Raw genomic sequence first — 27,347 nt, 5'->3', positions numbered from 1 at the left:
GATTCATAGGCTTTAAGGGGGGAAGTTAAGGGAGTCAAACGCACCTGATGAATTTATCACCTGGACGTGTGACCACCTCTATAAAAGCAGAGATTCTTGCTGTTTGCTTGTCTGAATAAACACCAACAATGATTTAAGGAGAGAAATTATGAGACGACTTGTCAAACTGGGAAGGTTTGTAGAACCAAACCAAATACAAACAAGTTTCCTTTTTCTATGTGTAACCTACAGGTAAGACTTTTTTTAATGAAGCCTTTGTGAAAATGTTTTTTTTTTTTTTTTTTTTTTTTTTTAACTTGTCCTGTCCAACAGCTAGGCAAACAGATGAGAGCTGAGGGCCTCTTGTGTTGGACATATTTTATTCTAACAAGAGGGGTTATTCATCTTCAGACAAACCAAAGGTATGTCTGAATAAACCCCTTTTGTAATTGAGGCCAAACTTTATTAATTTCAATCATGTTTGAAAATCTTTGGTGTTGGACCGGACGGAAAAGGAAAGAGGGGAACAAGAGAGAGGGACGTTAGAGAGAGGGGGGGGTAGGAGGGTGATAATAGGAGGGGAAGGGGGGTAAGACCATGAAGCAGCATAGAGCAGGCAGGTTTACTGGTTGTTTATCGTTACGGTACGGTTCAAATGTAGTACAAAAAGGGCGGGGCCTGTTCACACACACTCAAATATTATCAACACACCTGCTAGCCGCAGAAATGTCCACATGTCAACATGCACACAAAACAGATAGTGTTCACGAACGCATACTTATGCCTTTAAACCAACTAGTGTGAAATCTTTCATTCATTCAATCATGCAAACTATTAGTGCAAAGGTGAGCTAACACCTGTGCTCAGGTGAGTGTTTATGTTCTTCTAAAATGGATGGTGGAATGTGAAAAGAAGGAGGAGGAGCGCCCAGCCACCCCCACACCCATACCCCCGCCGCAGCAGCAGCGGCAGCCGGAATTCCCCCAGCGCCACACGGGAACAGGCAGGGAACAACCGCCCCCCGGGCGACCAAGACCGCCACCCAGGCCAGGGCCAGCAGGACCGCCGCGAGGCCCCCAGAGCCAGAGAGCAGGGAGGCGCAGAGGGAAAGAGAGCGCCGCCCCAGCCCAGCCAGGAAAGCAGCCCCCCGCCGCGCCGGAAGAGCCCAACGCAGGGCCCCACCGGAGAGGGACGCCCACAGCCCCAGACGAGCACCCCACCACCACCCAGGAGTTCCGGGCATCCCCCCGCCCCGACCCCAGGTACGAGCCAGGACCCCCCAAGGGAGACCCGCTCCGCACTCCAGGCAGCCACCCACCCGGCCCACGGTTGGTCCAGGTAGGAGCAAGGCAGGGGCCTTTGTGAAAATGTTTGCTTAAACCAAAAACATTTAGCAGCTGTGAGGCACAGAGGTGGAAATGTGATGGTTCCGACATCTTAGGTGGACAGCAATCAGGGGCAATCATGAGGTTCTCAGCAGAGTAAACCTGGTCTGGATTCTAGAGAAATTTGGACATGAGTTTAGGAAAATACTGACACAACAGAGGCAACATTCACTAAAGTTGCCAAAAAAAAACAAGACATGGTAAAAACCCAAGTAAACGTCTGTGCAGGAGCCACAAGAAATAAATAGAACAAGAAAAAGACAGATCATAAAATCAAAAAGAAAACTTGAGTCTTGAAGTAAAGAGTTCTTTAGCAGTGACTGAGAAAATTGAAGCATGATGTTTTCATATTTTCTGCCATGCATTTTAAACAGACTATGTCAGCCTTAGATTATATTTGGAAGAAACATTTATTTATTTAGCCCCTGTGGATTGAGATTTCAAAATGATAGCAGGTTGAAGCCACACCGTCTCCATTACCAGCGACGTTGCCGTGGAGTGTGGAGTATGACCATTTCTCCAGCTTCCCACCAGCACCCAGAATCTGGGTAAGTGAGTTACAAAAGCTGTGCTGCTGCTCCTCGCTCCATAGGGAATGTTAATTGATTTTGTGTTTCTGAGCAAACAGAAACTCTGTGTTCCGGTCTGTCTGGAAAAAAATCACACACCCCCAGCATATTCAGTTCACTGCACTGAGCGCATTGTGTGCGATTGGTCTGTGCTGACTATTTTACAGCCACTGTTTTAAAATGAGTGTTTCAGTTGTATTATTGGAAAAACTGCCAATCAAAAGTTAAAGAGGGGCCAACTCACTTTCTAAAGCACTTTTCCTCCTTTTAAAACATTTTTATTTTGAAAAATGTTCAGAAAGCTTAAAGAAACCTTTAACATAAGTGTGCCATAACCTAATATGTGTTAAATAGACAGAGGTGGAAAGTCGGGAGTCACATTTACTCAGTTACATCAAATTAAGAAACTTTTTGTTTAAAAAGTCCCCATTGGAGTCGTTTTTTACTTTTTCCTTATCAAAAACATGATAAACCATTACTTTTAATCAGTAACATTTTGTTGTAACAGTCTAACTGCTTTTTATTTTATTTTTTTTTTACATTTTTTATACTGCTTTTCGTTTTATTTGAAACACTGACATCATTTTTACAGATATACACATTCAATTGAGTGCAATGACATAAGCAAAGCAACTTTGATTGTACACTGCAAAAAACAACACAAAATCCCTCCAAGAATTTTTGTCTAATATCTAGTTTGAATATCTCATTGCTCTTAATGAGGCAAAACTAACTTACCAGTAGCTTTTTAATAAGATGATGACTTAAATCAATGAATCTTGAGAAATTTGAAAACAATTAAGCAAAATCGGCATGTTTTCTTTACTTTACAAAATATTTTTAGACGTTTTATTTGTGATGGTGAGTGGTGTCGTTTCAAAATATAGACTTGCTGGATTTAAAAGAACTAGAAACTCTTAAAACTGACATGTCAATTCATAGGACAATGTTATTATAAAATGTGTACCGGTAATTTTGCTTTACTTTTAGACTAACATGGTTGAGAAATAAGAAAATTGGATGAAAACAGGTAAATTTAGGGGATAAATTGTAAAAATAGACCAACATTAAAGATACAAAACTTTTCCTTGAGCAATACATGCCTATTTTAAGACCTAATAGTTTCAATTACCAGAATAATATCTAAATTTGAGTGTTTATAGCTAATTTCAACATTTAATTTAGACTTCAACTTATTTATAATCTTACTGAGACAAATTCTGCTAGTTCCACTGCCAGATTTTTTTTTCTTTAAAAAAGAAAAAAACATCTCATATTCTATGGTTTTTGCTTGTTTTGAAAAAGGACAACAATTCCAGTATACAAACGCAGAACACATCAACAAGCCTGCAACAGAACATGAAGAGGTGTTGAATATCTTAGTCATTTTTTGTAATCTTGTGATGTTTGCCAAGCAGCAATGATGTGTGTGCGCGTGTGTGTGTGCGTGTGTGTGAGTGAGTGGTCAAGACAAACCTTTATTAGTGCATTTCGGTTGAGTGAATTTACAACATTAAACTGGCAAGAAGTAAATGAATAATGGAAATTTCCTTTTTATAAAAGTGCAATCAAAATGTTATAATTTAGTATCTGCAAATAATGAGTCCAAACTGTTACTCAGTACTCCACTACTCTTTTAAACAATCATTAGGATGAGGGTGCTTTTACTTGAGTACCATCTTTGGGTCTGGAAATTAGCTTCAAAAACAAAATAAGAAATTCCCTTTTAAATGAAAAAATTCTGTTAAAACATACATTTTATGACCTCTGGACATCTCGGTGTAATATCTGGTGCATAAATATCAAAATGCCTCACACATACTTGAACGGAATCCTTTAGAAAATGAAAAGTATTTAACCCCTTAATCCCCCTTTGTCATTTCTGTGAATGGGAGTCTTGTGTTTACTGTAACAGCTGACATGAGAGGATCTGTGTGTCCAGAAACATTCATGCTTGGCTGTAATATCTGGCCCTTCATCCCTGACATGTTTGCGTGAATTTGTGCCTCCCCCTAAAAGTTAGTGTGCACTACACGGCTGCTGGGGGTCTTTGTCTACAAGTGTGTGGGAAGACAAGTTCCCCTCCCTGAGAGTTCTGAATTCCTGCCATAAAGTCTCAGCCGCCGCACAGACCCGCGGCGGCGCAGAGCTGCTTCCCGTCAGCCATCTCTCTGTGAGTGTGGTATCTCTCGTTTCCCACACTCTGCGCCTATTCACTGGTCCAGGGCTGGGGACAATAGAAGTGTGTCTTGTTACACATCACATTAGCCATGGTGTTTGATCTCCTGCTGAAGGGGAGGAGGGCAGCTTTAGCCAGACCATCTGGCCTGGCAAACTAGACCCTGAGAAAGTCCCGGGCACGCCACATTCTTTACAACTTCTGCACACAAAAATAGTTGTGAAAGACTTAAAGAGCACTTCAGATAGAATACAAGCACAAGGCATCATACCACGGGGACCACAACAGAAGATGTGAGACATGCGGCCGGCAGGGATATCCCTCTACCCGGCTTTTAAAACACCTGTTCACCAGCACGGTCCGAGCAGATGAGAAGTTAATGAGCCCTGTGGGAAAAGGTGACTCTGGGAAAATACAGAATATAGAGAACACACTCTCCATCAGTTTCTATCAATCACTCTAGATATTTTACAGTATACATTCATTTTGAACTGATGGGTTAAAACCGAGGAATTTCTGCTTAAACTTTGTTATTTTTTCACAATCTCTTCCATTTTTATCAAACATTTTTATTTTAGCATGACTTCAATTCAGACTATAAATGAACATTACGACAACCCAGGTCCCTTTATGAGGTCACCAACGGTTAAATTTAGTTTAGAGCAAAAACACATCCAACTCTGATAGCCTATAGGCACTCGATCTAACCCCACCATGCCCTACAACATTGATCTTTTGTTTTTAAAGGAAGATTACTCTATTTTTGATTATTTAATCTTAAAAAAATATTTGGTTTAATTTTATAAAAGTTAACATTTGGCTCAATTGTTTGCATTGAGTTGTTTGCCTATACATCAAAGCAGTGCAGTCACAGCCCTAAATATGACCAAAGCTACAAGAAATGTCAATACAAATAGCACTGATCAGCATTTCGACACCTTTCCAAACGTCCCAAAACAGAACATCTTACACTTCTAGTTGATTTTTGCCTGTGATTTAAACAAGGAGGTTTGGACGGTAGTTGAGAAAGCTGCTGTCAATTATTTTAAATTTCAGCCATGTTTTTCCACTCTTAAGCTCTTTAAATTTGAATTTCTTTTGAAAAAATTCAAGTTCATAGTTGAAATTGAACATGTTAAAACTTTGATAAATTAATGAAGAAGTACATCTCAAGGTGGATCACACAATTCTGATACTGACCTGGCAGACTAGTATTAGTTTATCTGTCAGCAGAGCTCATTATATGACTGAAGGACATATTTTATTATAAAGATTTGTTTCATGTTTTTTTAATTATCAAAAAGCTGGAGTTTGAATGTAAGTAATGAAAAATATGATCTGAAGTAAAGATATGACAAGAACAACTGAGTGCGTTCAAAGAAACTCATTATGGTTTATTTGTTCTTTGCTTTTTTCCCATATTTTTCAAAGGCAAACTTCACAGAGAAGCATAACAACACAACATTGTAGAAGAGACTGCTGCCTTCACAAAATACCCTTATCAAAGGTATTGACTATCAGATGAACATCATCAATAAAGACAGATACTGTCAGGAATGTCAGTTTCACCCCTTCACCTTTAAGCCCAATTATGGTTACAAATAGTCATCAAAAATAGAGAATAATCCAAATTGGATTTACAGTAGAGAAGGATCCACAGGATCCACTTATGGCTTTTTTTGATTAATCAGCAACAAGCTGAAAACGTAATGTCAGGATACTCAGTATCACATTAAAACATTGAGTCAAACTGTGTCTCAGACACTGCAGTACTTTAGCATGTTTACAAAACACATAAAAAATTATGGGAATGTTTCCTCATGTGTCACATGAATACAATTGCAGAGTAAATACTCTAAATAATAGACAACATCTGTACACACAGTGTACAAATTATCTAATAACCTGAATTTTTCAGTACCAACCCCCCAACAAACAGCAGCACATTGTGCCAAATAAGCCTTAACAACACTGAAAAATGCTGAAGAACATTCCTCCCAAACACTAGAGGAAGCAGCAATTCTTCTCTCCGTGACGTTTACAGTTCTTTCTCTGGGTCACAGTACTACCAGGGCCTCCACAGACCACTGCTGGCCTGACTCCCACCCTTGGTTGAGCTGAGCTGATGCAGAGGAGAGCCTGGAGGAGATGGAGAGCAGAGGGTGAGAGGGGTCCTGCTGGACCCCTGCAGACTCTGGAAGTGGCTGAGCAGCATCCTGTGGGCCTGGGTTTGAGCCTCGCTGTGGGTCAGAAAGCTGACGGCCTCCTGGATGCAGTGGGAGTAGCCATCGCCGGCAGTCATGAGCCCAGAGGCCAGTCTGTTCTGCTGTTGCTGTTTCTGCTGCTGCCAGTTTTTCAGGTATGTCACGGCCATCTCCAGGATGTCGGCCTTTTCTTGCTTGGAGTCAGGCTGCTGCCTCAGAAACTCTGGACTCAGGAGGGACTTGAGCTGCTCGATGCTGGTGTTGATGCGGTCCCTACGCAATTTCTCCACCATTGGCTTTCTCAGCTAAAAAGAAGATTAAAAGAAATCAGTTAGGAATGCTCAAACACAATTTTTTAAAAAGCTTCTGTCAAACACAAAAATAAAAGCATGTGGCTTTAAAGAGATGGGATTTACCTTATGAGCAGGAGTCAGGTGGCCCTTGCTTTCCTGACGAAAAACAGTGGGTGCCATTGCTGAAGAGTCAGAGCGTTTCTGCTCGGATTGAAGAGTCAGTTGAATCTGAGCTGTGTGCCTGCCTCTGCCCTGTATTTATACTCACAAATCTCCATATGAATGTGTGAGTCTGCGGATTGTTGGAGTTTCTCACAGTCCTGGAGCCAATGGGAGGGCTGGGAAGGGCTTTGCTGAATGCGAGGCTGCCACATGCTCAATGAAGTGTTTATAGCCATTGGGACAATGAGTGTGTCTCTTGGGAGCAGGTGGAGGAATAGATCATGAGAGAAAGAGCGCGGGGTGGAGAGGGAGGGGAAGGTTGGGGGGGTGGGGTGGCTGTAGCTGGGAGACTGACCCAATGCTTGTGCTAATATGGGAAAGTGGTGACCCCGGAGGGAAGCACGCCGCAGTCTAATGTCATCGCCACCACCATGTAATCCAAAACAAAGTGCCTCCGCCACCAGGCACACGTGGGAGCTAACGGAGGGCCAAGCACTCAAGAAGACCCACATGCAGCTACTTCCACCTGTTTGAAATGAGCGGCTTCCCTCCAAATCTGTGCAACACCCAAGAAAAGCTCAGATGTGGGAAGGTTTTCTGTTTCTGAGCTCAAATCTGTTGGGGAATAAAACAGAGAAAGTGTTGGCAGAAGTTTTGCCTTTCTGTTGCAACATCACTTTGACAGAAAGGACATACATTTTGTTTTATTTCATTGAAATGATTTAATGTATCAAATATTTAATGAAAAAAGTATTGCTTCTTTAAAATAGTACTTTTTCAGAACAATTTCAAATAACAACTTAGTTGTTTGAAAAAAAAAAGTGATTTTTTTTTTACAAAAGATTTTCAATGCTCTTTATTTCTAAAATAATTGGAGACCTGATTCTATAGATTAACTATGAGTGACAATTTTATTTAGTCTTTAAAGTTTCACTCATGATAAAATACATATTTTAAATAATGTAATGACCCTGGTGTTAAAGTTTTTATAAATGTCCTGCATTTGAGCAAAAGTCATTTGAATAAAGGGTTGTATTAATGCTTAAACATGGTCTGAACACCTTTGAAACTGTTGGGAAGCACCGGAAAAATCTGTGATTGGGAAAAGGGATTGAGCTCCCCCAAAAATTCTCTCATTTTTGCACAATCTTATCATGAGATCATATAAGCTGACAAATCCCATAACTCATAGAACTCTGGTTTTTGCTTTTCGTTGGTTCACTAGATACATGCGAAGATTTTACTGCATTTTTTTTAAGATGAGCGGAAAGAAATCCACCAGCTGTTAGTTTGATGTAGGGAGTTAGTTTTATTCTTTATTTATTCTTTGTATTGTTTTTAGGGACAAAAAAAAGACATTTTCTCTCTTTTGCTTATACGATACGAAAACTGTACATTAAAGAATTTTGACCTTGTTATTTTTCTTGATTATTGGTATGAAAATCTCTAAAGATTTCATCAGTTTCTTCTGCTTTTTGACCTCCAAAGTGCTGAAGACACTTTAGCTATAAAGTATTAATATTTATTTATAAAGTATCATGACATGAGATAAGATAAAACAGAAGATAAACTGGAACATTTACATTAAGAAGAGCTGTATAGGTGGAAGAAGCCTTAAAGACTTATGTTGAGACCACTTCGGATAAGAAAAAGACAATGAGTTTAGGAAAATACAATGAAACATAATGACATATGGCAAAAAATTAAACAATTTACATAAAATAGTTTGTATTAAGCAAACAGATTATTTTTTCAATTTGGTTATTTACTCCTATGAAGGATATATAAAATACTCCCATCAGGCAGTATGTGATTTTTTTTTTTATTATAATGTTTGAGGTTGTGTTATCAAAAACAATCTTAAAAATGTCATCTTCTGATGAGGATTTTATCAACAAACTTGAATTGTGTGAAGCGTGGGGAAGCATGCATCACTGGCTGGCTATCACACTTCCAGCACATGTCAACACACAATTAAGTAAAGTCTCACGTACTTATGCGGGCAATCACCCTAAAGAAAAACCACAAACACACACACTCACACACACACACACACACACACAGCTGGCTGCCCTGCCTGCTGCTGGCCACGTCTCAGTCACACGCTCCCTTCCTGCCTGAGTGAAACGTGGGAGCTGCTGTGGTCCCAGGCTTCCCACACTTCAGTGTTAATGACTCCCAGGCAGGCAGCACAAAGGAAGTGTGCCCCATCGCACAAAGACTAAGTGACCAGCCCCCCCTCCTCTCCGTCTCCATACGCACACACTCACAAGACTGGCTCACACTCCCAGGAAGATAGGGTTGTCAACAGGGCTTCCAGGCAAACCATCTGGATGCTTTTTGTCAGCCAATCAGGCATGTGAGACGCTCACCGTGAGAACTTGAAAAACTGACAGCAAGACACATATAATGAATAGGCAAAGTGTGTGAGAAAAGTGTGTCGAAGGTGGGAAACTTTTTCCAAGCATTGTTTCACTGTAAGACTCAAAATCTAACATATTAACAAACAGAGCATCTTTAAGAGATCTAAGAAAATGTTGAATCCTAAATCAGTAGTGTTCAGAAACAGTCTTTCAGTTTGGACTGAACATATATAATTTCCATACTTTAATGCTTTAAGAAGAATCCTGAAATCAGAGAAATCAAAAGCCCTCTGTCCTTCACTTAACATCTCTTTCCCCACAACGCTGAATGGAGCCACTTGCGGGACGTCATCAGACAGATGTTCTCCCTCAATGTTCCCACCACATTTCTTACAATGATGAGTGCATTCCCCTCATTGTTGAGCATCAACTTAAGAGCAAGAGACTGGCATTGGTCCCCTCCCACCTGTTTGTTTGGGTAGTTGCCATTGTGTCCCTCAAATTCAACCAATTCATTCATATTCTATTGTCATGATCCAGCCTTGTGATTGGCTGGATCCTGTGAGAAACAACATCACATCAAACTGACGGGAGAGCCGGCCTAAGTACATAAACGGGGGAGGTCTTGCAGACGAAATACTAACCCGGAGCACCTCTTGTACTTCACACAGCCCAGGACTTCCAGAACTTCATTCAGCCAAATGTTCATCATGAGGAATCAGCAAACAACGTAAGCTCAAATGAAGAAAACTTTGCTCTTCTCTGTTTAGATTGTAGAAGTTTGGAGTCAATTTTGTTCTGGCATCAAGGGTTTTTGCTTTTATCATGCATTTTTTAGATGCCTGTGAAGTTTAATTACTTTTGTAATCAAATCTCTCTTTAACCATCAAAATTTGACCCCTCTCCATGTCCTCCTCTCTCTCCTCAGAATGTGCAGGGTGAGCCTTTTTGAAAGAAAATGTGTTGAAAGAGCTGGGAGGATCCGCTCAACGCTGGAGAGGCAACTCAGCGCTGGGAGCATCAGCTCCGACGTGTGGGACAAGACCGTCTCTTTCTTCACCATCAAGAGGGCTCTCATTCTCCATGATGGCTACAGCAAGTGCTCCAGAAAAGCCATGAGACTGATCGCATCAGCTGCTGAGGATATGGCACCGCTGTGCTGCCAGGAGTAACTCGACAAGTGCAAGAAACCAGAACCAGACATGGGACTAAGTTAGAGGACATCTTCAAGCTTCTAACTTAAGTCATAACTTGGAACGGGAGCTTTGCCAAAAAACAAAACTAAAATGAAAAAACTTTTTTCCCACATTTTTTATTGAAGTGTTTTAACTTCAAACGTAGCAGAAATTGTAAAAACCTGACCACCAACACCGTGATCTACTGGTCTACAACCATTTCAAGTCTTCTTAATGTGATGTAGAATTGTCAAATGGAAAGCCATATATTCCTTTGGATGAAAGGTTCATGTTTATGCTTGTGCATACGTTTTAGTAAATGATTTCCTTCATTGCTAGAAGTTTTTCTATTTTTTTATTTTTCTTAGAGACATTTTCCTGCTGAGAGCTATAAATGACAAAGTGCAATATAGACTTTCAAGTGCAATTCTTAATAAAGTGTAAAAAAAATTCAAAATGTCTTCAGTTTTTTTTTAACTTTATTGTAAAATGAAAACCAACTAATATTTTAAAATTCTGTGATTTATTTAGTTGCGGAAGATGTGGAAGATTAATGTGAAGATCTGTGACATTTGTCCTGCACTCAAGCAGAAACCTCAACAACACAGGAAATTGTGTCTTATAATACTCCAAGTATCTTTTTAGATTTTCCTTCAATTAAAAACAAGTGTTTTGCATATAAACAAAAACATTTAATGTTGTATTTTAATGGGTCCGGCTCTCTGGGCCAGGGCTGCCTTGAAAAATGGAGTAGTAATCTAGTTTTCCGGGTTAAATAAAGGTTAACCCGGTATAATCATTCATATCATAATTGAGACACACATTTCTGACAGCCCTTTATCATTAGCATGATCCAAAAACCATTGTCCATGTTTTCTGCACTGTAGTTCATCAACATTCCACTAGGGGCAGTAAAAGAGGGTTCCTGCTCATTTCAAAATAGCTGCTTTTATGAAACCTTAACAAATGTTTTTGCGGGGAGATTTTACAGTGACAATAAGTACAGAAAGCAAAAAATTATAATTTTTCCCCCCCTGAACATTTGATGTATGTACTTCATCCTAAACTAACATGTAACCAAGAAGTGACCAAATCAGCTAGCAAATCATAATTGACACTATAACTCATTAAAAATGATTTTTTGTGGATTTCATTAAAGGCTTTAAAAGAAAAACTGATCCCCCAAAAATTAGAATTTTCCATCATTCTTTTGATGTATTGGGCTTTACAGGGTTAATAAAATAACATTTTAAAAAACCATTCAATTAAAGGATAAATGATGTATGTTGGAAGGTTGCTAAGGTGCTGTTAATTATTTTTGCCTGCATGTTTTCGTGGTATTAGTAAAAATATAATTCCAGGTGGCCTTTAATTTATTCCTCCTACTTTTATTTTGGATAGAACAGCAGTCCTCGTGGGGAAACTACTGACTGTGATCAAAACAATTGGGTGATATGTTTTAGTTAAAAGGCAAACAGAAACAGAAAAGGTTTCCCCTTAGTGAATTTGGAATTATTCTTTATTAATCATTGGCTAAGTTCAAAGAGCAGACATTCAGCAACAGTTGAACAACGCAGCAGTGGGAAAAGACATGACAATAAACCTGGGAGGGGATGACAGCACTCCATGCGTTCATCTGGAAAATACGAGACTGCTGTGATTATCTGTAAATCCAGAGATCGTTTTCCAGGAACCTTTTTTTTTGTTGTAATGGAAACCAGGAATTTAGGAATTCAGAAACCAGACTACAAGCAGGAGGAATTCAACGGATGAAAAGAAAACTAACTGAAGATCTTAATCAAGGACAAAACTTGTTAAGGACATAATGCAAGTATGTTTTATTAATTTAGACCATTTTTCTTCATTGCACCAAATGGAATCTTCCACAAGGTCAACATTTACTTTTAAAGGCATAGATTGGGAGAAAAATAACAAAACCTTGGTCATCATTCGTTCCCCCATTTTGCTTCCAAGGACGATAAAACAAACGTTAAACACACTTTTTTTTTTAAACATTTTTTTACTTGACCTTCTCGCAGATTCCAGTTCTAACCCACATGTAGACCAAACAGCAAGAACCCAGAAGAACAGGAGAGGTGCTTGCATGTGACAGAACCTTTCGCTTTAAAAAAAAATGACCAACACAAAGCTATGGCAAACAAACGGAAGAAAAAACAAACAAACAAAACAGATAAAATCAAATCGCACTCAAACTATGTGGTGGGTCAAATTCCTAAAACAGTTTTCGTTATCAATGCAATCAAATACGAGGACGAGGGAGGAGGGATTAAAGCCCAAAACAGGATTCAACAAAAACAGAATTCATAACCTATTTAAAACAACCAGATTAAGGTCATTTAAACATGAGTAACTGAATTCTCCCACCACAAACAGGATGACAAAGGCAAAGTTTCAGCTTTGTTGTTGGGAAAAAAACGCACAAAACAACTGGATATTTAGCTGAATCCTCCTTCACGATGCTCTGATTACCACTGAATTCCTGTTAGTTTCCAAAAGCAAATGGTGCTTTTTTTTTTTAAACACCGTTTTTGCCCAAAGTTAATTATGAGATGGCATATAGGGGTGGAGTATTAGTAGAAGCATAGTGTATAATAGTTGTGTGAAATCTGTGTGAGGGTGTAAACAGAGTGATTTGTTGGGTGTTTCTTTGTTTTGTTTTTGAGTTGGTGAATGTCCCAACATTCCTTGCAGGGCTGTTTTGTGTCAAAGGGTCAGTTTGATGTTGAATCAGGGCAAAGAGTTTAACAAGTCCTGCAGGAAAACATCAGGGTTGGGGATTTCAGAGAGGAGACCTGCAAGAAAAAAAACAAACAAACAAGCATGAGGGGGGAAAAAAAAAAAACAATACTTTTTAAATTGAGCTAAAACATTAGCTGTTCTCATGTACTGACCTACAACATCACAGAACTCTGATAAAGACTCAGCAGTCATGAGTTCATCCTGGAAGGCCCTCAGCACTCGCTCTGACGCCTCGTAGATGGGCATGTCGTTGTGACGGATGTACTCTGCCAGTGAGAAGGACCACCCCCCCTCTGTGTTGCTGGTAGGAACCTTCTGTAAATGAAAAACAAGGAGCTCTCAGACCAATGCAACTACATACAACAACCCCACCTGGAGGGAATTTGCAGCAGTGTTTAGTTCTTTACCCTGAACATGTCATAGACGAGATCAACCAGGCCCCAGAAGAGAAGTGGAGAGCGATAGACGGCATATTCCTTTGGCGCTTTGTCTGTGAGTCTGAAAAAAGAACAAGAGGTTGTCGGTCCTACATTTAAAAACAGGAACGCTCACATGTGAGCATAAACAGGGGTCAAAAGACGAGTGAAAAAGAGTTTAGGTAGACATAAAATCAATATAATAACATCTAATTACGTCACAGGCGCTTTGAATACATTTTGTACGCAAGAGGGCTGAAAGAAACAATGAAAAACAACAATAAAGAAAAAAAAAAAGAAGTCTCATACTTGTTTGTGAAGACTGGAGAGACACTGCGGGCGTGTGACGTGGCCAGGAGCCTTCGGAGGAAATACAAACGTGAACTCCTCCACCGTTCAGGTGGCAGGATGTGCATGGCCAAGATGGTGTAATAGTGGGATCCTTCAACGTCATACGAGCTTTCCACCCATTTCTCACACGGCTGCTCCTGAAAACTCTGCAGGTTCTTCTCTTCTCGGGATGTAGCCCTTGTGCTGGATCATAATTTATCAAGTCAGTAGAGTGTCTCAAGGATTAAGCAACGATTTTAAACAAGTGTCTGTCTAATTGAACTTAAAAAACACAAATTATCCCCGCAAAGATCAGCAGTATAAATTTAAAGCCGTACGTGTTGAGGACGTAGAGCACAGTGTGGATAACGTAGGGAATTAGGTGGATGTTGCTCTCTCGTCCACCGCCTCCAGTGTCCACACTGAACGACTGCTCCGTGGCGAAACGCAGAAACAGCAGTTTGGTGTCATGGATGTTGAGCTGGTATGTGGGCTCCCTCTGGCCTGTGCACTCCTGAAGATACGTGTTGTGTCTGTGCGAGAAAAGGATTTTCTAGTAAGAGCCACTTCACTACAAATGAACAAATAAAAAATAGACATTGCTGGTTTCACGGCCTCACCTTGCTAAGCAAGTCGCAAATGCCGACTCCGGCACATGCGGCCCCCACACTGGAAGCAGTCCATTGCACTTTGTGTTGGCGTTCTGAAGAGCGGCGCTGTCCCACTCTTCTCTCCCACGAGCCAGCCTGATGCAGGTCACAAAAACACCATTATTTAAGTGAAAAGCGGTTGAACCACCAGCAGGAGTGCATCTGTAAGTCTTTACCTGACAGCGGCCAGGTGGCAGTCGTAGTGAACTATGTTAAAGTGCGACACAGTGCTGTACCCCTGTTGCTTGCGAGGCTTGTTTTCAAATTCTTCCAAGGCCACACGTTTGGTGAAAGTGTAAATACCCAGAACTTTTGTTGGCTTGAAAAAAAAGGGGGAAAAAATTGTTAGAGGATAATTTTAGTTTAGATTAAAGGTGAATTATTTCTTATAGATTTAAGCTTTTCTGTTAAACATTGCAATAGCCCACCGCTTACTCATTTTGAATTTGCGCTTTTTTTTTTTTACATCACATTATTGTTCTTCCTTGCCCCCCATCTCTACCCTCATCCTATAGCAGCAGGACAACACCTCTGCCAAAACACTCCATCAGAATAAAATAGAAGAGAAAATCAGAATTTTGCTTTCCTGGGAAAGCAGTGGTACCTGAAACTTGTAACCCTCCCTGCAGATGCAGCATGTCAGACCCGGCTCCTCTATCAGCTCCTCCATTTGTTTCAGAAGTGAGGTCTTCGTGACGACCTGCCCCTTCTCGTTGGTCTGTAATCAAGACGCAACAAAGAGTTTATCGTATGAAGCCGTGCTGTGTGAAAAGCTCCAAATACTTCAGACTAAGGCTACCAACATTAAGGTGAAAAAATGTAAAGAAACTACAGGTACCGTCATGCCCAGAGTTCCCAGGGCTTTCTGTCTCATGGCCATCGCCATCCGCTTCTTCTCCGCTCTGGTTTCCCTGCGAGCTGCATCGATCTTCAGGTTCACATCACTGTGCTCCCTTAGCGCTTCCAAAAGGTTCTCTGCCAGAGTCCCAATGCCTTCATCACTGGATACCTGCTCCAGCTTGTGCAAGTTAGTTATTGAATCTGTTCCTATCAGTACCTGAGCAACACACAGAAGAGGGATAAAGTGCAGTTAGTTGTTTCCAAAAAACGGCTTGTATAAACTATGATGCAAGGTGTAATATTTTCATCCCAGGGGTCCCCCGTTACAGTTTCCGACCCCCCGCGCATTTGCGCTTCACTATTTGCGGTTTCACACATTTGCAGATTTTTTTTCAGTCATGTTCCTCCTGTTCATCACAAAAGCTCAGCTTAAGACGCTTGTATGAGGCTTTTGCTTCAGATTTTTTTGTTGTGCAATTTTGCGAACTTGTAGCCCTAAAATCTGTATTTATTGTAGAAAATAAAAGTGAAAACTTCACAGATTTCATCTATTGCAGGTTATGTTTGGAACGTAACTCCCGCAATACATGAGGGACCACTGCACAGCAGGACGGAGCAATAATAGAAAATCCTTGTGAATCAAACATCTACAGTTGAAATTTGTTGTATTCTGTACCTGTGTGGGGGGGTGCTGTGTCGCCAAACCTCGCAGAAGTCTAAGAATGAAAGGCAGAGCTGGTCTAGAGAGGAACTTCTTCCAGACATCTGCATCCAGACTGTTCAAAGCACCAAAAAAACATTTTCCAGCATGTCATCACATCTTATTAGAGCTTTTCGCTTGTTTTCTGAAGAGATCAATGCTGACGTAGACCTACTTTTTTGCATTTGGGATATGCTTCTTCATGTAGTCCAGTGCGCTCTGTGTGATTCCTTTCTGCAGTATAAGATCTTTTAGCTGATGACCATTGCTGTTATTTTTGATTCCAGCAGCAATTTTGCAGAAGCAATCCAAGAACACTTTGTCGTCTGCACTGTGCTCCTCATCATAACTAAGGAAAAAACACATACAAGTTAGTTTTAAATAAACTTCTACTTAAAGTACTGTGAGGTTTCTGATAACCTTCAAAGTAGTTGACTTACTTTTCTACAAAGGTTTATAACTTTGAGTATTTTAAGGCTACAAAGTGTGTAGTGGGGGGCTTTACAACCTTAAACATCTGTGATGACTGTAAAATTGTGGGTCTTACTTGTCAAATTTGCAATACGGTTTGAAGCGCTCCACCAAAATCTTCATCTTTTCCACCTCGCCAAAGGACAGGTATGGAATTATGCGGAGCAGACCCTGAAGCACGCTGGGGTTGGAGCGCACAAAGGGGGTGTTGATCTGGTCCAACAGCATGACAAGTTGGTCTTTATCTCCTGTGAGCAGAAGGTTACCCTGCAAAATAAACATAAAAAAAGAAACCCCCGACAGCTGTAATTTTACTGTTCAAAGCCTATTGATATTTGTGAATGTAGTGGCTTCACTCTTACCTTGTCCTCAGAAATCTCTGCGTTTGCTTCATCCAGAATGATCTCCATAATGCTTAGAACCTGCTCAGCAATAGAGGCTCCACCGCTGTCTTTGCTCTCCTGCTCTGCAACCAATGCCTGATAAAGAAAACGATTTATTAAACACTTTGTATGAGTCATTTTGTTTCAAATTAATAAACATCCTCTACAGTATCTGACTGTAAACTTTTTCAACAGAACCACCGACCAAGTTCAGGGTTCCCAGCATGACGTTGAGAGTGTTCATCTCTGGTTTGACCAGTTGCTGCCTGTTGATCTTCACTTTCACACAGTAGCTGAACAACTTCAGCAAAACCTGAGGGAGACGCAAACATGAAAATGCAATTAGATACGTTTCTGTTCTCTCTGGAAAATCTTTTGAACAAACAAATTAAACATTAATTTAGGCCTGCACAATATACCGCAAATTTATCGTTATCGCAATATCCAGCTCTGCAATATGCATATCGCAAAAGACGGCGAATATCGCAATAAATCGCAAACCCAAAATGTGTTAAAACAATCTTCTAGCAGCTTGAAGCATTTAACGAATCAAATAAATCCCTTTATGCTTTGACCAATCAGATGGACGCCTTCCCATTGTTGACCAATCAGATGGAGCCCTATTATGTTAACCCTGGTCCTGAAGAGCCTCAACCCTGCCTGTTTTCCAGCTCTCCTTAACCAGCTTGCTGTTGATTGGCTGACTCAAGTGATTTCACATCCTGATTGACTGAACACACCTGATTTTGGTTATCATTATCGAGCAGTCTAGGGAGAATTGGAAAACAGACAGGGTTGAGGCTCTTGAGGACCAGGGTTAGCCACCCTGACGTTTGTCCCCCATGTCGATGAGGGTCATTTGGAGTATAATTTTTAAACTGTTGCAATGAAATGGGAATGATGTTTTTGTTTATTTTTCTATTTGTTTATTTACCGCAAATTTATCGTTATCGCAATATTGATCACTAATATCGCATATCGCAAGTTTTCCTCATATCGTGCAGCCCTACATTAATTTTACTTTAACTAGCAAAAAGGATGACACTTGGTGAGTTAGTTGTAAAGCGGCAGCAGTTTTCTACCATGGTTTTTTTTTTTTTCAAAGTTCTGCTGTGGAAGTTAGTTAGGGACAAAGAGTGAAAAAGGTCAAGGCGGACGGACAGAGTTGCCTTACAGTGAGCAGATGTCGTCCTTGTTTGAAATCGTTGATTCCAGACAGCCTGTTGAGCATGCACTCCAGGCCCCCACACTGTGCCATCACTCCTGCCATCTTGTACACTTCTTCATCATCTTCCTCTTCATCTGCAATAAGGAAGAAAACAGTTGCTTAATAATTCATATTCTCCTTATGAACACAAATGCAATGCTATATTTAGGTGAAATACTTAAAAAAAACATCTAAAATAAAGGGGGGGGAACATAAAAAAGATACAGAAGAAAACCAAACCTGTGGTAGAGTCCAGAGATTCTATGAACTCCTCAGTAGCATCTCCAAGCAGACCCCTCATTCTATAAATTATTCTCATTGGTTCACCCTTTTGAGGAAAAAAGGTTCATCTGTCAATAACCAAATTATACCACAAATCAGTTTATAAGAAATGCATGATGTGATTTTACACTTACCTCATTTGTAGGACACCAAACCTTCTTGTAGACCTCTGCCACTGACAAATCCAAACTGATGATTTTGTTGTTGACCAAAAGCTAAGGGGATCAGATGGCTAATATATCACTTTTGTAATACATGATCTGATTCACTTTATGACGAATTAGAATGATTGTTAAAGAAAGGTACAGAAGAGAGTTGCTTTACCTCCATGCCGCTGTCGTCTTCCAGAAGTGCCACCAGGTCACAGTCCTGACAGATCTTGTTCTTGATGTCCCTCATTAAAGGACCGATGCCAGGCTCATTGCTGCTGTAGGGATTTCCAGGCATGCGACCCTGCAGGAAGTCTTCCTGCTGAGGATCCTTCTCCAGAGTCACAAAGAACTCTGTTACTTCATTCTCCTCCTTTATGGAGAAAAAACAAACGGAGCAAAAGTCAGTTCTCACTTCAAGTAGATTTTAGAAAACAATTTATTCAGTAAAAACTTATCAGGAATGTGACAGATATACATGAGGTAAATGTTTTAAATCAAATAAACATAAAATGGATTTATTATAATGTATTTGACATTCACCAACATTTTTCCAACTATATTTTTAATCTACTGCAACAATTTTGACTTATTAAGAGGAAGCTCACCGGGTAGATGATGCTACACAGTCTCTCAAAAATGAAGACAGGCGTTCGGTAGTCATCCAGATTGTAGCGCTTTGCAGTCTCTATGCAGACGGCCATAAAAGCCTTGGTTTCAGACTCAGTTCCTATAAGGAGTTCAGGGTTTGTAATTATTACAAAAGATAACAATCACTTTGCACGAGTATGATCATTAATCACTGTTTAGCTGAATTTTTACGCAACTTTTCATTTAATGAAAAAACATGTCATTTTTTAATTTTTCAAAGCATGACTGCATAAAAGCTTGGTCTATTATTAGTAAAAAACTAAAATACTTCCATAAAAAGTGACATCTGTGAGAAAGTAAATGTTATATCATTTAAATGAGCGTCAGCGGAGACCTGTCGTCATGTCCTCCAGCATCTCGAGAAGCATGTCCTGAGTCTCATCGATGAGCTTTGTCCGCTGCACCACCAGCTTCCTCAGGCACAGGTAACCGTTCAGCACCGTGCCAACCAGCCTACTCTTGAAATGTCGTTTGATGGACTCCACCTCCACAAAAGAGGACAGCAGTCCTGAAAAAACAAACATCTGTTTTTTAACATTTAAAGGAGCTTCTACAGAGATGCATACATTTTATTTAATTTATTTTATTTTATTCAACAAATGCTGCGCTTTGTGATGTCTGATTGTACATCGAAATGACCATAAACGTACCAGTCAAGCTCTTGAGGGCGTAGCCTTGCTGTAAGTCTGTGCTCAGTGTCGCCTCCTCCAGAGTCAGAAGATTGGCTATTTCCTGGACAGAAATTTAAAATCAATAATAAAATCCAAAAGGAAAAAAAGTCTCTATATTTACTTGAGATAAACTAAATAGGGGTGCCAAATTTTTGTTTTAATTGTGATTACAAAAAAGTAAACGCATTATTTTGTAATCACATTTTTAACTAACAACTATCGTTGTGTTCACAAATATAAAACCAGGGTCAAACTGTTTCATAAACGTTTTATTTCAGCTAAAAATAGCATCTTACATGGATCTTTCAGTATCTGTACGCAGCGTGCGCTCGTCGCCGCTGTGATATAAATAATGTGCGGCTTTGGAGTTCTAAAGAGAATTACCCCAAAGCAAGGCCACAGTGCCATTAATGTAATTAAATATATAAAAGACAAAGCCTGACGAGGTGGTTGTTATCATAAATTAATGGGTCATATCTAAACCTCCTTGGATTCTTTCGGTTTCTCTTCTGCTGCATCCCATTCTTTAAAATGATCAAATACGTTACTGATTTCTGATAAGTTAATTCTGGACCTGAAGTTTTGTATTATTGTAATTTTTTTCTCATTTGTTCAAGATTGAAAAAAAACCTTTGGTGGTGTAAAAGCAAAGGTTGGAAGTCAGTTTTGTATTTACATAATTTAAAAAAAAGAATGTGATCCAGAAACAATCTAAAGTAAAAAATTACTTTGGTTATAAGGTTTCCAATGTAGGGTAGAACTCCACGGGCAGCCAGGTAAACCTTCCAGTGAGTTGGCTTAATCAGCTTCTGGTACAGGCCCAGGTACTCCACAGCACATTCTCCAGCCACACTCAGCTCATCCAGGTAACTGATGGGCAAAAAGTGCATTTATACATCATATACAATGCACATAACATCACATAACAATATATCTTATGGATGTCCAGGCTGTGTGATCTATGAATATATATTTGTGCTTCTTTACTGTTTGCTAAAGTTGCAGTATTCGTGTGTAACAGGCATACCTGGTGAGCAGATCAAGCACCTGCTGCTTGCGACTGGGTATTGTTGTAAGGGCCTCCACAATTGTGCAAGCGGCCTGTCTTGCAGCCTGGGTGGCCGGTGTGAACAAAACCTAAGAAGGATTTGACTCTCAGTTTCATTTAAATTTGCAAATAACAGACCATAATAGTGTAGCTAAAGTATTTCATTACCTGGCGCAGCCAGTTATTATGGCTCAGTTTGAGCAGTCGAGGGAAGAGGCCTTCCCCTTTCCTGGACCTCATGAACAGTTTCCACTTCCATACATACTTCTCCAACAAGTACTGTTTCCGCAACTCAGCCTTTCCCTGAGGCTTCGACACCGTTTCGTGGCCTGTAGCGATGCAAACAGAAAAAAATTCAGTTTGATGATTTTCTTGTTGGTTAAAATAACCTAGTAAAAAATGAAGTGTGGTGCAATGAGCATATACATTCACGGAAACTCACTTCTTGCTAAGAGACATTTTTTCCAGGCATCATAAGATGCTTTAGGGTCCTTCTTGAGCCAAAGCTGAACTTGAGCATGGATTTCATTACTGTAGGGCCTAACTGTAGTGAGAGACTCAACAGCAGCATCCTTAAAACAAAAGTAAACACAATAATCTATGTGTGAGCAAAAAACAACTTTGCACTCTGTTAACACCGTTATGTGTATTTAAAAAAGTAAATATGTTATAGCTTTTGTTTTGCAATTCTGTCTGAAATTTGACTTTTAGAAAAATACAAGGAAATAGAAAAATCAGTAACTACGCATACTTTGAGTCAAAGTTTTCCACATTTTCTCCTGACTCGCAGGGATTATGGTCCTTTTTGAAATCTTAAGTCCAACCATTAAAGTGCAGTCTAAATAACTAATACATATGGCTGACCGCATTAGCCTGCTATTAATTGAACTATTTTTGTAATAAGTTGCTAAACCACAACAACAAAAAAAGAAATAACTGTGACTGAATGGCAGAGCCCCAAAGTGTTTACCTTGTTCTTTTTGCTTGTTGGTGCTGGAGGTTTTATCAGCTTTTGTAAAATTCTCAGGCACATGAGAGTGATGTTTTCCACCACCACAGGTGTTTTAATGTTGACTGACATGAGAAACAAACTGAGAGCTAAAAAACAAAAAACAGAGAAACATAAATTCAACAAGGCTACATAAAAGCAAACCTTTTTTTATCAAATGTGATCAATAACTTCAAAACAAACTTTTGCCACAAAATCTTTCAGAAGTATGAACCCATAAGAAACCAGACCCATTTTTCCTAAATACTGAAGTTATGTGGGATATACCACAAACCAAGTGGACCACACAGCATATTCCTGATGTTTTGTTGCTACACTGATGTCATCATGGGTTCTTATGAGTTGAAAGTGATTTCTTAATCTTACCACATCGCAGCCTTAATTCCCAGCATCCTCCTTCTTTGGAAATAGAGTCAGTCAACAGCAGCATTTCATACTGCAAATTACTAACCTAAAGGTGAAGAGAAATGTGTTCATTTCAATACAGTAAAATTCTGCAACAAAATTTAACAAGCTACAGGCAGCAAGTAATGCAGGAATGCTTTTTTTTTGCATCAGGGCATAAAGTGTTTAACAAAAGACTATAATGCTCGAAAAACAAACTAAAAAATCCCATAACGAGATAGAAGACATACCAAGTCGGGGTTAGCCCAGTGACCTTTAAGGGCAGCTGACACCTTGGCAATAATCAGGTCGTTCATTTGCTGAGTGGCTTCTGGATGATCCCTGAAACAAGAATGTATGAGATGCCATGAAACACAAAAAAAGATGGGTGTCCATCTAACAAAATTATATTTTCAGACAGTAAAACAATAAAATTAGGAATTTTATCCATGGGAATAAAACAAATATTTTTGGGGGTATCACTATGGCAACGTGTTTGACGTATTGAACTTAAGCTGCAACAAGTGATATTTTCTTCCATTTAACAAAAAAAACAATGAGAAGAAACTCACCTTGTAAGATGACAAATCAGTTGACGAACTTCATCCCTCATAGCTGCTGTGCCTCTTCGCAAGTTATATTCAAAGAGTTCCCGGATGAGACCGTGAAGAACCAGGATCTGCCGGAGGGCTGGATTGGTAGCAAGTGCACGGAGCAGTGTGATACAGTGACCCGTGACCGCCGAGGCACAGCCGTAACACTTGTTTGAGGACGTGTGGCCACACCCCAGCACAGACAGGGCACGGTATTGACTGGCAGTGATGGTGGGCTGATTGCTGCTGCTACTCCGAGATGATTTAGTGGCAGCCTCCCTTTGCTGCAGATCGTACTCCAACAGCTCTTTTCGTGACGCAAGTACTTTCTGTTAAAGCAAAATGTTTCAAATCCATTTTAAAAGTGACATATGTATTGAAAAAAACTTTGTATGCCGACTTAATAATTAATGACCTCTAACCTGTATGATCTTTGAAAGATCATCAAATGACGTCTTGCAGTCTCCACTGTATTCTTGAGCCAACTGCTGAATGTATCTGTTGACATTGGCAGAAGATGCGCCAAGTCCTGCACCTGCCCCTGTGTCATCCTGTGAACAATGGAGAAAGAATTTAGACAAAACCACGGGCCAAGAAAAAGATGAATAAGTCTTTATGTAATTCCACATGAAGAACCGATTCTGTTTGGATAAAATCCAATCTGTATATCATCCATAAAGCATAAACCTGACTTAACAAGTTACAAGCATTATTAGGTATAAAAGTATTTACTAAAACAATGAAAAAAGAAATGAAAAACAAAAACAGTGTCTCTGAAAACACCATGCAGTCCAACAATAATCAAAAAATATTAACTACTACAAATAAAACTAGCATGGAAGGATACTAATGCTGAAATACCAAAAGGTTGTTTATGATTCTGAACTTGCAACAGCTTATTTGAGGATTGGAATGATACTCGTTCATTTCAAACAATATCCAAGCATCTGTTTCTGTTCAGGGTGTTAAACTGTTGCATTTACGCTGAGACACACCTGGGGTTTCTCTGGTGCTGCCTCATTGACTTTAGACAGCAGGCTCTCCAACTGTGGCCTGTGACCCATCAGCTGATGGTAGACCCGGTCAGCCTTGTCCAGCAGGGTGTTTATGTTTGTCACAGCCTAAAAAGAGAAATAAAAAGGAAATCAGACACAAATAAGGTACAAGTCTTAAAAATATACATTAGTGTTGTATGAATGGTATTAAAAAAGGTCTTACTTTTTTCCTGTCTTCCTCATTTTCAATGGGATCCACTGCACAGCATGGTTTAGCGTACAGCATGAAGTCAAATCGAGCATATTTGCAAAAACCACAAGCATTGCACAGGAAGGGGTCTTTTTCATCATAGTTGATAGACCTTAGAAGCAACAACAATTCAAACTTCATTATTAGCAAACTTCTTTCTAGAAAACTCTTGCAGTGGAAGGCCACAACTTACCTGCACTTGTGGCACTGGTACACGTTCTCCCCACAGTTGCCACAAACCCCCGGGTTAGCGGGCACCGAGGCGCTGCAGCGAGGACACTGCAAGGTCTCAGTGGAGGCCTGGTAGTTCTCGTAGAAATCGGAAAACTCGATCATCAAGTTAGATGCCACAATTGGCAGGGGAAGGTCAATCTTCACCTCAGTTTGTCCTGGAGTTAGCTGAACTTTTTTAGCTTTATGCCAACGAGCAGGCCTATAAACAGATGATGGTTAACAGATTTCATTTAAGATCAAGGTACAACGTAAAAAATTGTATGTAAATAAAACATTAAGCCAAAAACAGACGAGACACTTGAGTCATACTTGTTCTTAAGCTCCACAATAGCCTGCACAGTCCTGTTGTTGTAAAACAGATTGATGTTTCGAACCATTTTGGTGCGTTTAAGGTCCCCGATCTTTACTGTGACTTTGCTGATGGTGTGGCTTCCGATTAGTTTTACAACTTGCTGTGTTGTTGTGTACCGGGTATCCACTTTGATAGATGACAGTTTAATATTCTGGTAGGATAAAATGAAAAGACAAAACCAATTGAAAGAAAATTATCATCCTTAATGTCGTCTGTCATTCCTACGTGCAGTGAAAAGGGTGTATTAAAGGGATTTGGCCACACAAAGTTTTTATGTCTTGATGTAAAAGCACACAACTCTAGGAGTAAAAAAAAACAGTTATAGATCAACCAAAGAGTCTTAAAAAAGACTCATAACAGAACTTCAAAAATGTGAAAACTGCAAGGTGGGGGTCAAACTTACTGAAAATGGGACCTCTGGGTTGTTGCACACCAAACATGGATCACTCTCCAGAAAAAAACCATCAAACTCCACCAAGCCAGAGAGAGTGCTACAGGACAAAAACAACAGTTAGCAAAATTTAAATACAAGCATTGCGCTGTTGTCTGAATATTATGTACTTGTAGATGTTGGAGTTGGGGTGATTTGTCAGGATGTGGTTCTGAGTCCTGAGGATTTCCACAGCTTTTTGGGAGTATTCCTTCAACTGTGGGAGAACAGAAAAACACACTGATTGACAAAGTATTTCTATTATTTTCAATAAGATTTTTTCACACAATGGAGATGATAATTTATGGAGCAAGCTAATTATTTTCTGGCATTAAATGTTTTTTGGAAAAAAAAAAGTTTGGACATTGAATTTAAAATAGCTCACTCTCCTGGCCTATTCAGTTTAGCAGTGACCTTTTCATGTTTTATATACATTTTATTTAATTATGTATGTATTTAAATTGTTGTTGTTTTAACTATTTATTGTATTTTTATACTGTATACATGCTGTGCGGCGACCTTGAGGGCCCAGAAAGGCGCCTTATAACTAAAATGTATTATTAACATTAATATTATTACTCGTTGCTAAAAGAAAAAACTTTCAGAAAAGGAGACAAACGTGAAAAAGAAATTTGCTCAATGATCATGTGATGATTTGGACTAAAACAAACCTTTTTCTCAGTCTGCGGGGTTTTGAGTGAAAAGTATCCAAGCAGGTCTACGAACTGGGCGGCTTTGCGGCCATAGGCAGGAAGCTCTGGCCATATCGCCCATGTCAGTTCAAGCAGCAGCTCTTGTTGGGATTTGCTGGAGTTCCTAAAGAGACATTTTTTAAAAACAAAAGGACGTGTTATGACGACATGATTACTAAAATAATCATGCAGCACTGTGGTTACAAGTGGGTCGCCTAAAGTACCTGTATATGTGCAATGTCAAGCAGTGGGCTTGCCAACGTACTGCAGAGGAATTAGACTCCAGCAAGAAACAGCGCAGGAACTGTATCAGCGTCTCTTTATCTGCAAACTTGTTTAGCTGATTGACCAAAGCCATACACAACTGATCCTCCTGGCTGCTCGCCCCTTCACCTATGATCAGTGTCACAAAAATCCAGGTCAGAATTAAATATTATATTTATATCAAATCCAATTCACAATGAGCAGTGAAAAGAACATTTATTCTTCCTCACCGTCTTTATCTTTTTCTTTATCCTCTTTTTTACTTTTTTTGCTGGAGGATTTGCTCTGAGAGGACTGGGATGCTGATGTCTGTCCAGCACTACCAGAGCCACCTCCAGACACAGAGGAAGAAGTAGAGGAAAAATTGGCTAGAACTTTGCTGCCACACAGCGCACAAGAGAGGAGTTGAAGCAGAACTGGAGAAACCCCCTCATCCACGAGGAAGCTGACTTGGAGCAGGAAGTACAAAACAGCTGGACACAAAGAAAAATGAGAGGTACAAAAAATACAGAGAGAGAAAAAATATTTATTAATAATGGCTTTAAATGTGTTTTATAATCATAAAAGTAATATGCAACTTACAATCATCTTTCATGCAAAACTTTTGCCAATTAATTGTCCTCTGAGTGGCAATTTCAGCACACGCTTTAAGATGTTCCATCTACAAGGAGAAAAGTGTTTTACACATCATCCCAGTTTACAATCTTTTAATTTGCATTCAGTTAAGAGGACACTCACCAGATTAATGAGAGTGTCGTACTGCAGAGCTGAACCAGATGTAGCTGTGACCACACCGGCACGGAGGAAGATGCCCTGCTCTTCCAGAAGCTTTTTGATGCTACGGACGTGAGAGTCCAGAGTGTGCAAATCTCGCAACTGACGATATTTTTCCTTTGAGCCACAAATGAACAGCAAAAGCTTTCTGACTTGTCTCCTGACAAATGGCGTCTGTTGAATCATCAGATACTAGAGTACAAGAGTGAGTGAAAGAGACGGAATTGTTAAAGCTGCATAGGACCCCCCCCCTAAACAGCAATTATTATGAAAAATAAAACTTACTTCGGACAGGAAGTAGAACCATGAATGGTCAAATATCGGTGTTGGGATTCGTGGGTTTGAGTCTGCAATCTTTTTTATTTGATATGGTAGTCGGAGGACCATCTCAGTCAACAACTGAGAGTATGCTTCAAACACATCAGCAGCATGTCCCTAAGAGAAACAAAAACAGGACTTAAATGTAAATATAAAGTATCATTAAATCAAAGTTCTTTGGAAAA

General features: G+C 39.8%; 3 protein-coding genes across 13 annotated transcripts in view; 1 reads left to right on the top strand and 2 right to left on the bottom strand.

Annotated features, from left to right (window-relative positions):
* The first annotated feature begins 670 nt into the window (after positions 1-670).
* Positions 671-10,766, top strand: LOC101166127 (uncharacterized). Its single transcript, XM_078949526.1, has 4 exons — positions 671-1,317; positions 1,817-1,912; positions 9,806-9,864; positions 10,063-10,766. The coding sequence occupies exons 1-4, from the start codon at positions 874-876 to the stop codon at positions 10,304-10,306; spliced, it is 843 nt and encodes a 280-aa protein (XP_078805652.1). The 5' UTR covers positions 671-873; the 3' UTR covers positions 10,307-10,766.
* Positions 6,178-6,789, bottom strand: LOC100049439 (Her4). Its single transcript, NM_001104813.1, has 2 exons — positions 6,733-6,789; positions 6,178-6,621 (listed from the first exon to the last, which is right to left on the bottom strand). Exons 1-2 carry the CDS (start codon positions 6,787-6,789, stop codon positions 6,178-6,180), a joined length of 501 nt encoding a protein of 166 aa, NP_001098283.1.
* Positions 10,767-11,810: 1,044 nt separating the features above from the next.
* ubr4 (ubiquitin protein ligase E3 component n-recognin 4) overlaps positions 11,811-27,347 on the bottom strand; it is a 54,363-nt gene continuing 38,826 nt past the window's right edge. For all 11 annotated transcript variants that reach the window (XM_011476881.4, XM_011476886.4, XM_011476882.4 and 8 more), the window contains 42 exons: positions 27,130-27,279; positions 26,809-27,036; positions 26,653-26,731; positions 26,301-26,543; positions 26,031-26,199; positions 25,786-25,930; positions 25,246-25,331; positions 25,088-25,175; positions 24,642-24,835; positions 24,292-24,531; positions 24,072-24,210; positions 23,849-23,974; positions 23,276-23,404; positions 22,833-23,182; positions 22,512-22,602; positions 22,243-22,327; positions 21,838-21,965; positions 21,310-21,439; positions 21,036-21,196; positions 20,847-20,956; positions 20,548-20,689; positions 19,799-19,880; positions 19,483-19,656; positions 19,106-19,227; positions 18,673-18,870; positions 18,483-18,563; positions 18,307-18,394; positions 18,034-18,161; positions 17,065-17,172; positions 16,839-16,955; positions 16,553-16,743; positions 16,181-16,354; positions 15,982-16,081; positions 15,304-15,522; positions 15,070-15,183; positions 14,642-14,784; positions 14,436-14,561; positions 14,154-14,348; positions 13,795-14,019; positions 13,477-13,567; positions 13,222-13,384; positions 11,811-13,122 (listed from right to left, as the gene is read on the bottom strand). In XM_011476881.4, coding sequence (XP_011475183.1) covers positions 13,058-13,122; positions 13,222-13,384; positions 13,477-13,567; positions 13,795-14,019; positions 14,154-14,348; positions 14,436-14,561; positions 14,642-14,784; positions 15,070-15,183; positions 15,304-15,522; positions 15,982-16,081; positions 16,181-16,354; positions 16,553-16,743; positions 16,839-16,955; positions 17,065-17,172; positions 18,034-18,161; positions 18,307-18,394; positions 18,483-18,563; positions 18,673-18,870; positions 19,106-19,227; positions 19,483-19,656; positions 19,799-19,880; positions 20,548-20,689; positions 20,847-20,956; positions 21,036-21,196; positions 21,310-21,439; positions 21,838-21,965; positions 22,243-22,327; positions 22,512-22,602; positions 22,833-23,182; positions 23,276-23,404; positions 23,849-23,974; positions 24,072-24,210; positions 24,292-24,531; positions 24,642-24,835; positions 25,088-25,175; positions 25,246-25,331; positions 25,786-25,930; positions 26,031-26,199; positions 26,301-26,543; positions 26,653-26,731; positions 26,809-27,036; positions 27,130-27,279 — 6,117 coding nt within the window. In that variant the 3' untranslated portion in view covers positions 11,811-13,057. The remainder of the gene's footprint in view (positions 13,123-13,221; positions 13,385-13,476; positions 13,568-13,794; positions 14,020-14,153; positions 14,349-14,435; positions 14,562-14,641; positions 14,785-15,069; positions 15,184-15,303; positions 15,523-15,981; positions 16,082-16,180; positions 16,355-16,552; positions 16,744-16,838; positions 16,956-17,064; positions 17,173-18,033; positions 18,162-18,306; positions 18,395-18,482; positions 18,564-18,672; positions 18,871-19,105; positions 19,228-19,482; positions 19,657-19,798; positions 19,881-20,547; positions 20,690-20,846; positions 20,957-21,035; positions 21,197-21,309; positions 21,440-21,837; positions 21,966-22,242; positions 22,328-22,511; positions 22,603-22,832; positions 23,183-23,275; positions 23,405-23,848; positions 23,975-24,071; positions 24,211-24,291; positions 24,532-24,641; positions 24,836-25,087; positions 25,176-25,245; positions 25,332-25,785; positions 25,931-26,030; positions 26,200-26,300; positions 26,544-26,652; positions 26,732-26,808; positions 27,037-27,129; positions 27,280-27,347) is intronic.

The sequence above is a fragment of the Oryzias latipes genome, chromosome 7 (assembly GCF_053564925.1).
Source record: "Oryzias latipes strain Hd-rR chromosome 7, Olatipes_Hd-rR_3.1".
In the NCBI taxonomy this organism is placed as follows: Eukaryota; Metazoa; Chordata; class Actinopteri; order Beloniformes; family Adrianichthyidae; genus Oryzias; species Oryzias latipes.
This window is presented reverse-complemented; position numbering and strand designations above follow the sequence as displayed.

Coding starts and splice junctions, on each gene's coding strand:
- LOC100049439 (NM_001104813.1), bottom strand. CDS start 6,789: ATGGCACCCACTGTTTTTCGTCAGGAAAGCAAGGGCCACCTGACTCCT. Junction 6,622..6,732: donor ACCTGACTCCTGCTCATAAG/GTAAATCCCATC, acceptor TCTTCTTTTTAG/CTGAGAAAGCCAATGGTGGA.
- LOC101166127 (XM_078949526.1), top strand. CDS start 874: ATGGTGGAATGTGAAAAGAAGGAGGAGGAGCGCCCAGCCACCCCCACA. Junction 1,913..9,805: donor CACCAGCACCCAGAATCTGG/GTAAGTGAGTTA, acceptor TACTTCACACAG/CCCAGGACTTCCAGAACTTC. Junction 9,865..10,062: donor ATGAGGAATCAGCAAACAAC/GTAAGCTCAAAT, acceptor CTCTCTCCTCAG/AATGTGCAGGGTGAGCCTTT.